Here is a 12,364-nt window from a genome sequence, read left to right as displayed (position 1 = left end):
ATGTAGTTATTGAACTTATTGTACATAGTTTTTCTTATATAAGTTATAGCCTTTTTATTTTAGACAGAAAGTTGAAATATAGTGGTATATTATTTGTGTTTTAATAAATGAAACTTGTCTGAAGATTAGAGGGCAAAGCAGTCACACTAATCAGCCTTACAGGCCAGGGAGTGATGGCTCACACCTTTAATCCCAGGATTCAAGAGGCAGAGGCAGGCAGATCTCTGTGAGTTCGAGGCCAGCCTGTTCTATAGAGTGAGTGCCAGGACAGCCAGGACTACACAGAGAAAAAACATGTTCCAAAAAACAAAAACAAACAAAAAAGAAAGGAAGAGAGGGAGGGAGGGAGGAAAGAAGGAAAGAAAAAGAAAGAGAGAAAGAAAGAACAGAGGAAGGAAGGAGCTGATTCCATATCTGCTAATGAAAAGAGTATGTCTTTCAAAACAATCAACTTACAGGACCTCCTTCCTCTTTTTTTTTTTCTGTTCTTTTCTTGATGTAGGTCCTAGGCTCAGAAATCTTCCTGCCACAGCCCTGAAGTAGCCGGGGCTATAAAGAAGTACATATTACCTACAATACTTTTGTTGTTGTTTTTTCGGGACAGGGTTTCTCTGTGTATCTCTGGCTGACCTGGAACTCACTCTGTAGACCAGGCTGGCTGGCCTCGAACTCACAGAGATCCACCTGCCTCTGAGTCCCTGGAGTGCTGGGACTAAAGGTGTGTGCCACCACTGCCTGGCTTTGCCTACAAATTTGACTGCTAAAAGAATTTAACCATGAAGGCTGAGAAAATAGCTTAGTGGTATAGCACTTGCTGAGGTTAATCCCTGGGTTTGATCGACATCACCTGGACTATGGTGGTATGAATGAGAAACGTCCCCCCATAGTTCAGATGATTGAAGAGTTAATCCCCAGTGAGAGCACTGTTTGGCTAGGTTTAGGAGATGTAGTCTTTTTGGAGGAAGTATGTCCCTAGGGGCCACCTTTGAGGTTTCAAAGTCACTGGCATTCCTATATCTTACTCTGCTTCATGTTTTTAAGATGTGAGCCCTCAGTCGGGTGGTGGTGGTGCACACCTTCAGTGCCAGGACTTGGGAGACAGAGGTAGGTGGAACTCTGTGAGGACAGCCTGGTCTACAGAGCGACTTCCAGGACAGCCAGGGCTAGGGCTACACACAGAAACCCTGTGAGCCCTCAGCTCCCTGCTCCTGCTCCGTGCCCCATCATCATGAACTCGAACCTGCTGCAGTGGTAAGCCCAATAAACTCCACTATCAGTTGCCTTGGACATAATATTCTATCACAGCACTGGAAAAGTAACACACACACACACACACACACACACACACACACCCCCAACAACAAATCCTTGACTTTGGGCAATCAACTCCCTAGACTTCAGTTAAGATGATCAACCACCCCAGGTTGTTAGGAACTGAACAGCTCCTGGGGGTTGAGGGGGGTGTGGAAAGGGGGTCGTTGCTAAAACAAGGACAATCTCTGGCAAAACTAAGACAGTTGTTTACCCAAGTTTAGATCTCTATCTATAAAATAAGATTGGACAGGACTGGTTGTAAAATTCCGCCAAAATCTGTATTCAGAACTGATTCTAGAGACTTCGGGTGTATCCTCACAATGCTTAGCCGCTGGCAGACTTGGCACCTATTTGCCATCCTTGAACTGATCTTTTAACAAACCGAAATTTTAAGGATCGGGATTCACTGGCGATCAGCTTTAGATCAAACTCTGCTACACTTTCAGACTTCCTTCTGCTCTGGCTAAATGACTTTACGAGAACTTACAGATGTCTTGTTTCAAACTTGACTGCACATTTGGGTAAAAATATAGCCTGGCAACGGGTTACATATAATTTAGATTTTTTTTTCTTTAAATGATGTGCTAGATCTACATAAATACTCTCATACTAACACTATGGATTTATGAGCTTGCATTTTGAGAATTACCAATCTGAGACTTATTTACAAGTACTGGTCTGGTGGTGCTTGTCTAAAACCTTCGTCTGTTTTTTTAATGCCCAGATTCTTTAATGCCCACCTGGCTCCAACAGCCACCACCTTCCCACCATGAGTCGGCTATACTGCTACTTCCACCTTTGGGTGCCCAGACATCCCTCTCTGACTGTGTGAAGTATGCAAAGTCCTCAAGGACTTAGGTTTCCTCGAATTCAAGTGGCTATTTGGGATTACTCTGAGGGCCTGGCTGGAGAGCCAAGAAGTTACTGATAGCCCAGAAAGGGCAGAAGAAAGGTCTTCGGGGCTCGCTCCTAGTTGCTAAGGGAGGGGCGGATCCCTTCTGAGTGGCTGTTCTCGGAGAAGCCCGCGGACAGGCTAGGGGAGGAAGATTGTGCTGCGGAAGGAGCCGGGTTTCACTGCAACCCAGCGGCCCCGCAAGCGGGTGGGTGGCGCATGCGCGGCGCGGGTCGTGGAGTTGTGAATGGTGCGTCTTGTTTGCTAGAGTTTGAGGCGGGCGGGCGCGCGAGAAGGAGGGGTGGGGCCGGCGGGGAGGTGGGAGGGAGAGAAAAGGGGGGGGCTGGCGAGAGGAAGTGGCAGCAGCGGCCGGGGGAGGCTAGAGCTGTGTCTGCGCGGGCGGCAAGCAACGGCTGAGGCGGCGGCGGTAGCGTGGGTTGGGCTCAAGCAGACGGCCGCACCTCAGACTCCCTGGAGCGGGAGCCCACGCGGGCGGGCTCCTGAAACAAAGAGCAGCGGGAGTCCAGACGCCGCGGGTGGGCGGTCAGCCGGTCAGCACCGAGCCCGCCAGCGGCTGCCCGCGCTAGCCCGGAGCGCGGCCGCTCGGCGCGGCCTGAGGGCGGGAAGATGCCGCGCGTCGTCCCCGACCAGAGAAGCAAGTTCGAGAACGAGGAGTTCTTCAGGAAGCTGAGCCGCGAGTGTGAGGTGAGGCGGGTGGGAGACTGGAGGCCTTGGCGCGCCCCGAGTGGGCCCGGGCGGAGAAAAGTTTGAGCGGCTTGGTTCCCGGGGAGCCCGAGGCGGCGAGCCGGGCGAGGGGTAATCTCACCCCGGCAGCAGTCCGCCCACAGACTCTGCTTGCCCTTATCGGAGCCGCGGGGAGCGGGCGGGCGCCGCCGCGGATTTGCCTCCTGATTTTCGGGCCATCTCTGCCCTGCAGATTAAGTACACGGGCTTCAGGGACCGGCCTCACGAGGAGCGCCAGACACGCTTCCAGAACGCCTGCCGCGACGGCCGCTCAGAGATCGTAAGTTGGCGGGCCCGGGGGCGCGGGGAGGCCGCGGGGGACCCAGGCGCGCGCCACTCACTTGTTGCGCGCGGCCCGGGCGGGTTCCTGACGGCGCCGCGGACGCTGCGGCTCCCGGAACTGAGCGGGCGCAGGCTTACTTCCTAGTCTGGATTCGAAAGGCAAAAAAGCCGAGGCCGATGGCTCGGCCGGCCCTCGGGCGGGCACGGGGCACCCGTTCCTTCGCTTTGGCCGTCTGCGTTGGTCTGTGGTTCCCAGAGCAGGCTCGGCTCTCGGACTGGAGCTCAAACCCGAGCCTGGCAAGCGTCATCGCCTAGGCTGTGACCTCGATCGGGGATCGGAGTGTTTGGAGGAAGAATACACCCGTTCTTGAAAAGAATCACTTGGGGTCAGCGATAGTTTGTTTCTGAGAAGCGAGATTGGCAAATCTCTATGTGAAGATATCTCTCCATACAGCCGAGAGTAAATCTACTCCACTTATCTGTTGCCCTAATAGCAGAGGGGGTATAAAGGGCCCTAGAGGATGAACCATTTTCTTTTCTTAGAATGTTAAGGGTCTGAAAGAACTGTCTGTTTTTCTCTTTCTAACCTAAACATATCCCTCTTAGTATTGAAGCCCCTAAAGAATTGCCTTGTTCTACGAAACCAAACCCGTGGTTGATTTAGAGGCGCCTGCTTTATGTTTGAAAACTACTAACTACTCTTCCAGCCCTGGGTCGAAAAATATTAGTGACCTAGTTCCTCTCCTGGCTGTTAGCTGTGCACTTCAGATGTTTTGATTAGGAAGCAACAAAGGGAAGAAACTGGAGGAAAGAGAATTTTAGGTTTTTAGTTTTTAATTTTTTGGTTTTGTTTTGTTTTAGTGGAAACAATGTAATGGAATCTTGGTATTTGCTCAGTGACAGGCTTATTGCCTTTTCCCAAACTTGAAGCAAAGGTACAACTTGAATGTTAACAGTACAAGACTATTGGCCAGTGTATTCTCTCTCCCACACAATTTTTTTTCATTGAAATATAATTCACTTATCATGAACTCAACTTTGGATCACTGAAAGCAGATTTATTTTTTTAAAAGTTTTTTAGTATTTAAAATGAAGGCTCTTGGAATTGAATTGATACCGAGATGGCACTAGATGCATCAAGAACTATAGAATATTTGGTCAGTAAGGTGTTTCATAAAAAATAGCCTACCGCTTCCAATCCATATCTGGTTTCTTGAGTAATTGTGATAGTTACATGCTTGCAAAAGCATTAGAAATGCTTTTCAGCGTTGGCCCTGGGTGGTAGAAGAAAACCCTCTGTTGGTCCAGTGATGGTGGCATCTTTTGCCTGCATTTTGTAAGCAAAAGGTGGATAGTATATGTGATAAAAGATTTCCTGGATGTTTGCCAGTGTTAAATGTAAAAAAATAAGATACAAATAAAGTAAGTTACTATTGTTTAAAGCTAAGTTATTTTTTTTTTATGTAGTGATCCCTAGCCAGTAGGATTTATTTCTTTATTTATGTGTCCTATCAGTTTGGTGCGTGCAATTATAAATTGGGCATATAATTCAAGGCACAGTATATCTAAACAGCTGTATTTGAATGTTGTGAAATAGCAGTATTATAGCTTGCAGTATTTGTCATAAGTTTCTTTTAGAATGAATTACACATTCTAGGCTCTAAGTATTTGGCCCAACAAGTTTTATTTTTCTGTTTTTCTTTGAGAAAGGTCATATGTAACCTAGGCTGGCAATATATAGCCTTGGATGAATTTATTTACAGTTCTCCAGCTTGGATCTCCCAAGTCCTAGATTACAGGTGTTTGCCATGTGTGGTACAACTGAGAAGCACCCCAGTTCCTTAAAAATTTAGTAAGCTTTGTTTATTCTCTGAAAAATTTGCAAGTTAAGAAAGATAGATTGAGCCGGATGGTGGTAGTGCATGCTTCTTTAATCCCAGCAAGACCTGGTCTACAGAGAGAGAGAGAACGTTTTTATTCCATACACTCAGTCTTTTTTTGAGATTATAATTCATTTTTCCCTTCCCTTGTTTCCTGCTCTCACACTTTCCCGCATACCCCTCCCCACTTTCCTTTAAATTCGTAGCCTTTTTTCATTTCATTCATATGTACACATATATATTTATATATAAATATATATAATATATTAATATATTATATATAAATAAATATAAATATATAAATATAATATAAATATATATTTCTAAATATAGCCTTTTCAGCCTGTACAATATTATTTGTATGTATGTTTTCAGGGCTGACCATTTGGCACTGGACAGCCAATTGGTGTGCTCTTCCCTAGGGAAGACCTCTTATCCGGATCCCAGCTTCCCTCATTTGTCTCACTTCTTTGTGTTGGGTTGAGGCCCAGTGGGCTTTTCCCAGTCCAGTTTGGCATGTCCAATGTCATCCTTGTTCGGTTAGTCATGTTGGTGAGACTTCATGAGTATAGCTTCTGACATTACCGGAGACAGTCTCAGCAAATTCAAAATCTTTCTACCCCTTCAGTGTTCCCTGAGGCTTAGGTGCAGGGATGTTTTGTAAATGTATCCATTGGTACTAGACTCCACAACAAGTAATGAAACTTTTTTTAATGTTTATTCATTTATTAATCAGTGGAGGAGACAGTATGTGTGCCATGGTGAGTGGAGGTCAAAGGGTAACTTAGAGAAATTGGCTCTTTCCTTCACCATGTGGGTCCCAGGGTTTGTATTTATGTTGTCAGGGTTGGGTATGTAAATAATTTTACCTTCTCATTGGTCCTTTGTTAACTAATTTAATTATTTGTATTTGGAAAGGAATTTCACATTTCCTTCTCTTTCTGGTTTTTACCTTTTAATTGTTTCCTATTCTCCCCACCTAGTACTAAGAATTGCCCTAAGATCTTGAGCATGCAAGGCAAATAGTATATATAACTGAACTATAACCTTTTGAAAAAGTTTTATTTTAGACTTTGAAAGAGGGTCTTACTAAGTTGCTTTGAACTTGTGATATTTGTGCTTACTGACACAGGATTATGTTGCTTTCATTTATTTTTGACAGATTGGGGGCAGCAGGCAGACTCTCAAGTAGCCCAGGCTAGCCTCAAATTCAGTATGTAGCTGAGGGTGACATTGAATTGATTCTTTTGCCTCCTGTATAAATACGGGACTCTATGGGCTAGGGCTGTTCTAGCCGATGGTTGAGGTCATGCCTAGCCCTCCAAAGAAAACTTACAGAACCTTTTGCTCACAGAAATAGAGACCATACTCTTGAATATCTTCTAAGTAAAAATATTTTTTGTTTTGTATCAAAAATATTTGATTATCTGAATTTTGAATTTAGAAGTTATATAATTTAATGCCTGAAATTTATGTCTTCTGAACTGATTGTGGTAGAACTTGATTTGTTGACCAAGTTGACCTTGAACACAGAGATCCACCCGCCTCTGCACCTTGAGTGCTAGGACTAAAGGTGTGCACCACCATGCCTGGTCATTACTTCTTAGAGTAAACTTGTTGGAAATGTCTTTAATACTAACAATACAAGAAATAGTTATGAGAAAAATGAGAGTTATGATTGTACTGTAAGAAGTTAGAGAAGCAGAAACTTTTCTTTTTTTTGAATATCTCATTTTTTGTGTGTATACACATTCATGCAGGCGCTCACTCTTGCATGAATGGTATCTTGTGGAAGTCAGGACAGTTGAACTGAAATCAGAACTTTCTTTCCACCATCTGGACACTGGCAGTGAACTGGGTTGGCAGGCTTGTGCTGCAGCACCTTTATCCACTGAGCCGCCTCCCAGGCCCCATTTTGTGTTTTGAGGCAAAACCTCACGTAATACAGGCTAGCCTTGGAACTCCTGATCCTCCTGCCTCTGCTGCTTGACTGCTGTAATTACCGGTGTGAGCAACACCCACCTTAGGAAGTCTGAGGTTGCCATTCAAACAGGATGTGAGGTAATAGGATCTGCAGTGTCTTAGCACAGAGCTGATTTAGGGCACTAGTGGTTGAAGGATTTGCCTCTTAGTAAACACAGCTGTCAACAAACATGCCTCCTGGGCTGGATTTAACCTGCCAATTCTCTGTTCTGAAACTGTTCTCTAAGGCCCTCAGTAATTTTTCTTTGGCTGTGTATAAGCTTTGTGCCTGCAGTCTCAGTGCTGGTGAAACTGAGTGAACAAGATGACTTAGGCCCTGGAGTGTGAAGACAGCCTGGGCAGAATAGTAAGATACAGTCTCCAAAGACAGCTCCTGCTTGTGATCCCAGCACGTGGATACTTGAGACAGGAGGACTGCCTGAAATTTGAACAGCCTGGGCTCTGTGCTGAGTTTTAGGGCATCTTGTGGGGAGGGATTATTTCTCTTACATTATTCAGCGCACATTTATATAGTGCTTATTGGCACTTTTTGAACCAACTTAATAAGGAAACTGAAATATGCCTTCGGTCATACATACTAGGCAGATTTCCTTCTAGAATTTGGGAGGGGACGGGGTTGGGCAGGGTCTCATGGAGCCCTGGTTGATTTTTTTTTTTTAAAGATTTATTTATTATGTACACAACATTCTGCCTCCTTGTATGCCCGCACTCCAGAAGAGGGCGCCAGATCTCATTACAGATGGTTGTGAGCCACCATGTGGATGCTGGGAATTGAACTCAGGACCTCTGGAAAAGCAGGCAGTGCTTTTAACCACTGAGCCATCTCCCCAGCCCCCCCTGGTTGATTTTAAACTTAATATGTAACCAAAGATGAACTTGAATTCATGAATCTGCTTTTCATTTGAACTTGTGCTGGTAGAGCTTTTATAGGTAAAACTTACCTGGTTGAAAGATTGAGCAGGTAGGCTGATGAAATGTACTTATAGGGCCAGTAACAGAAATAAATAAGAGGCGAGAGAGCAAAAGGATTGGTTAAGACCATCTTGGGCCATATAGTGGGACCCCCCTTCTTCTTCTCCTCCTCCTCCTTCTGCTGCTGCTGCTTGCATGTATCCCTGCAGGCCAGAGAGGTCGCCATATCTCATTATAGATGGTTGAAAGCCACCATGTGGGTGCTGGGAATTGAACTCAGGACCAGTGCTCTTAACTTCTGAGCCATCTCTCCAGCCCCTGGGACCCTTTCTAAAATTGTTATTCCTCAGGGGAACTGATGGATGAAATCATCATCTAGTAGCTTTGAGCATGTCCCCCAAATGTGAGCCCCTTGCTTTCAAATGAAGGTTATGTTTAGAAACAATTGATGCTTCAGAATTTAATTAGCAAAATAAAACTATGCTTCTAGCAAAGAGGAGTTCATACACAGATAACTTTAAAACTTTCCTTTATGTATATGGATATTTTACCTTCATGTATGTCTATGCCCTATGTGATGTACCTGATACCCACCAAGGTCAGGAGGGCATTGGATCCCTGGGAAGTTGAGGTACAGATGATTGTGGGCCTCCATATGGATGCTGAGAATTGAACTCCAGCCCTTTGAAAGAGTAGTCATTGTTCTTAAGATTGAACTGTCTCTCCAGTCCTAAAATGATTTTTCCCTCAAGTCAGGGTCTCACTATGTAGCTCTGGCTATCCTGGAACACACTATGTACACCATGATGGCCTTAGAGTCTTAGAAATCTACCTGTTCTGTCTCCCAAGTGCTGGGATTAAGGGCATGTGCCATTATGCTTAGCTTAAAATGTTGGGATGGGATTTTTTTGTGTTTTTGTTTTTGTTCTGTTTTGGTTTTATTTTTCTAGACTGGGTTGGGTTTCAAAGCTGGAGTGTCAGGCCTGGGCCATGTTGCCTGACATGTGTCAGGGCACTCCTGTTTTTGTTCTTGTTTTGTTTTTATTTCACGGATCCCTGTATGCAAGTATGTGCACCATGTGTGTGCAGTTTCCACAGAGACTTAAGAGGGCATAGGATCCCCTGGGAACTGGAGTTACAGGTGTTGGGAGCTGCAAGGTGGGTGCTGGGAATCAAGCCTGGTCCTCTGCAAGAGCAGCCAGTGCTCTAATGCTGAACCATCGATCCAGATCAAAATGTGTGTTTTTTTAAATACTATTTTTACTTATTTCTTTCTAAATCTCTTGAAAAGGGAAATAATGGTATTTTTGGATTTTTTTTATGTGGGGAAGGAAATAAGAGTTAAATTGTTCAGAAGCTACATAAAAATTTTTTTGATGATGGTTTTAGATTGTTCTACATATTAAGCTGTACCATCTAACTTTTCTTCCTTTCTTTTTTCCTTTCTTTCTTTCTTTTTTTTTTTTTTTTTTTTTTTTTTTTTTTTTTTTTTTTTTTTTTTTTTTTTTTTTTTTTTTTTTTTGAGACAGTCTCGTGTAGCCCTGGATGTCCTGGAACTCACTATATAGACCAGGCTGATCTTGAACTCACAAAGCTCCACCTGCTTCTGCCTCCTGAGTGCTGCTAGAATCAAAGGGTGTGCACTGTCACGCTTGGCCTCCTAGTACTTTGTTTTTTCATTGGCTTTGGAACTCATGCTTTAAAATTACTTAAACACTGCAGGTTTTAAAATGTGCCACACATGGTTGCATGTTTTCTTGAGCCAAAGAAGCAAGAAAAAATAAAATCTCATTTATACAACTTTAAATTATGTTATTCTTTAAGATTCAAAATCATGGGTGATTTTCACATTTGAAAATAAAAATTTAAATCCAGGGATAGAGGTTTTGGTTAGACACGAGCAATGTGAGTTCCTAACGTCAGCAAAAAAATGAACTGAAAGAAAGTATTGATTCCATGTCTGATTTTATATTTAAGCAGCCAATGGCAAATGCCCTTAAAATGGAATCAGATGTTTGTAACTTAATACTTAAGAAAAATGATGAGTGCATGTTTTTTACTTTTAAGTATTCTCGGTGCTGCCTGGCTTAAGACATAAACTGATGTAAAAATAAATGACTGCCTGCATAATTTATGTAATGTCCTGCTCCTGATCCTGTTTGTATTGATTTTTCTAAAAGGCTTTTGTGGCCACAGGAACCAATCTGTCTCTCCAGTTTTTTCCGGCCAGCTGGCAGGGAGAACAGCGACAAACACCTAGCCGGGAATATGTCGACCTAGAAAGAGAAGCAGGCAAGGTAGGAAATATCTTTGCAATTTAAAGTATTGTGAATTGTTTTATTATTGTCTCATTACTTGCATTTTAATAAGAAGGTTATTAGTCTGACTACCCAGATGTATGGTCAGATTTGTTAAAAGAATGTAAAATGATTTTAATGACTTTTATAACATTTAATTCCTAATTATATATATAATAATTATCAAGAGGAATTCTAACTTACAGGAAAATATTCTACATTTAATATTCAAATTTTGATTTCTTTAAAAATTAGCACAGAATTTTTTGTGTCTACTAAAATATATTATGATAGTCTGAAATGAAGGAGAAAAAATGGAGGAAAACTGTATGTTTAAATTTTTTTTAAAAACTAAATGTTTATGTATTTATAAACAAGTTATAGGTATTTTGTTAATATAACAGCTGATTTTAAGAAAATCATAAGAAAACATCTACTTGAAAATATTTTCTATTTATTTTAAGGAAAACTTTCTGGGAATTCAAATAAATGTTTTACAATTTTTATGTTAGAAGTTGAGGTTAAAGTTATAAAAATATAGGTAGAAATGTTTACACTGATAACTTAAAAATCTATATTATGTTACTTGATAAAAATTTAATAAATAGTATTTTAGATTGATCTTTGATCAAAGAATCACTTTCAAAGAATAAAAAAATTTAAATCAACTTATTTTATAAACTTTTGTATCCAATTGTGTTTTTTTTTCCTGCTTTCTCTGTAGAATGGTTTTGTTGGTGTTGGGGGGTTTTACTTGTTTGTTTTTCTGGGACTTTGTTTTTGTTTTGATACATAGGGTCTCTTGTAGCAATGGCTGACCTAGAATTCTTTGATTCTTCTGACTCTACCTTGTACTGCCGGGGTTACAGGTGTGTGCCACCACACCCAGCTTTTGTAGTATGTTACCATACCTGTTTCTAGCAACTTGCTACATTTTGCTAAATTATTTTCCTAAGTGTCATCACCATCACTGTTGTGTAGCTTGGCAGATTTGGCCTCTTTAGTTTGGGGGCAGCTTTAGACTTAATGAATTCCAGGTCAGCCTGGCTACAGTGAGACTCTGTCTCAAAACAAAACAATGCTGGTCCAATGGCTCTGCAGGTAAAAATGTGTGCCGGCAACCTTGATCCTGATTTGGATCCTCAGAATCTATTGTGGCTGTTATCACAGGTTGAGCATTCCTACCACAAGGTGGGAGGTACAATCCAGAGGAACTGCCAGAAACTAGTGGATATCACAGTCACAGACACAACAGGAAAGACCCTGACTAAAAACAAAAATGGGAGGAAAGAGCAGGTCCTCTGGTGTTCAGACACATCTACACCCCCATCACACACAAATAATAAAATAACTCTTTAAAAAAATTGAAAAACAACAACTGAAAAGAATTAGCGGCATATAAACACTAATTAAAAGATTTCTCTTTTTAAAGATTTATTATGTTTAGTGTTCTGCCTACTTGTATACTTGCAGACCAGAAGAGGGCATCAGATCTCACGGTAGACGGTTGTGAGCCACCATGTGCTTGCTGGGAATTGAACTCAGGAACTCTGGAAGAACAGCCAATGCTCCTAACCCCTGCCCCATCTCTCCAGCCCCAGACTTATCTGTTTTAAGTATAATGAAAGACTTTGTTTAGATTTGTTTTTTTGTTTTGCTTTTAGAGACAGAGTTTCTCTGTGTGTAGCTCTGACTGCCCTGGTCCTGTGTAGACCAGTCTAACCTCTAACTCACAGAGATTCACCTGCCTCTGCCACCGAGTGCTGAGATTAAAATTGTGTGCCTTTGCCACCCGACTGGATTTGATTTTATTCAGTCATTTGCTTATTTTTTTACTTATTTATTTACTAATTTATTTATTGGTTTTTTCGGGGCATGGTTTCTTTATAGCTTCGGAGCCTGTCCTGGAACTAGCTCTTATAGACCAGGCTGGCCTTGAACTCACAGAGATCTGTCTGCCTCTGCCTCCCCTAGTGCTGGGATTAAAGGTGTGTGCCACCACTGCCTGGCTACTCATTGTTTTTTAAATCTAACAGTCTTTCCCTTTTCACTCTAATGAT

The 12,364-nt window shown here is 42.4% G+C and overlaps 1 protein-coding gene across 3 annotated transcripts in view; it reads left to right on the top strand.

Moving 5' to 3' along the window:
- Window positions 1-2,554: 2,554 nt before the first annotated feature.
- Cbfb (core-binding factor subunit beta) overlaps window positions 2,555-12,364 on the top strand; it is a 50,830-nt gene continuing 41,020 nt past the window's right edge. The window contains exons 1-3 of one of the 3 annotated variants that reach the window (XM_085681696.2): window positions 2,555-2,911; window positions 3,144-3,230; window positions 10,188-10,304. In XM_085681696.2, coding sequence (XP_085537822.1) covers window positions 2,834-2,911; window positions 3,144-3,230; window positions 10,188-10,304 — 282 coding nt within the window. In that variant the 5' untranslated portion in view covers window positions 2,555-2,833. The remainder of the gene's footprint in view (window positions 2,912-3,143; window positions 3,231-10,187; window positions 10,305-12,364) is intronic. The other 2 variants (XM_085681693.2, XM_085681694.2) reach the window with 2 other exon arrangements.

The sequence above is a fragment of the Myodes glareolus genome, chromosome 22, assembly GCF_982192425.1.
Source record: "Myodes glareolus chromosome 22, mMyoGla1.1, whole genome shotgun sequence".
Lineage (NCBI taxonomy): Eukaryota > Metazoa > Chordata > Mammalia > Rodentia > Cricetidae > Myodes > Myodes glareolus.
The sequence above is the reverse complement of the archived record's forward strand: the minus strand, read 5'-3'. Positions and strand labels throughout refer to the sequence as shown.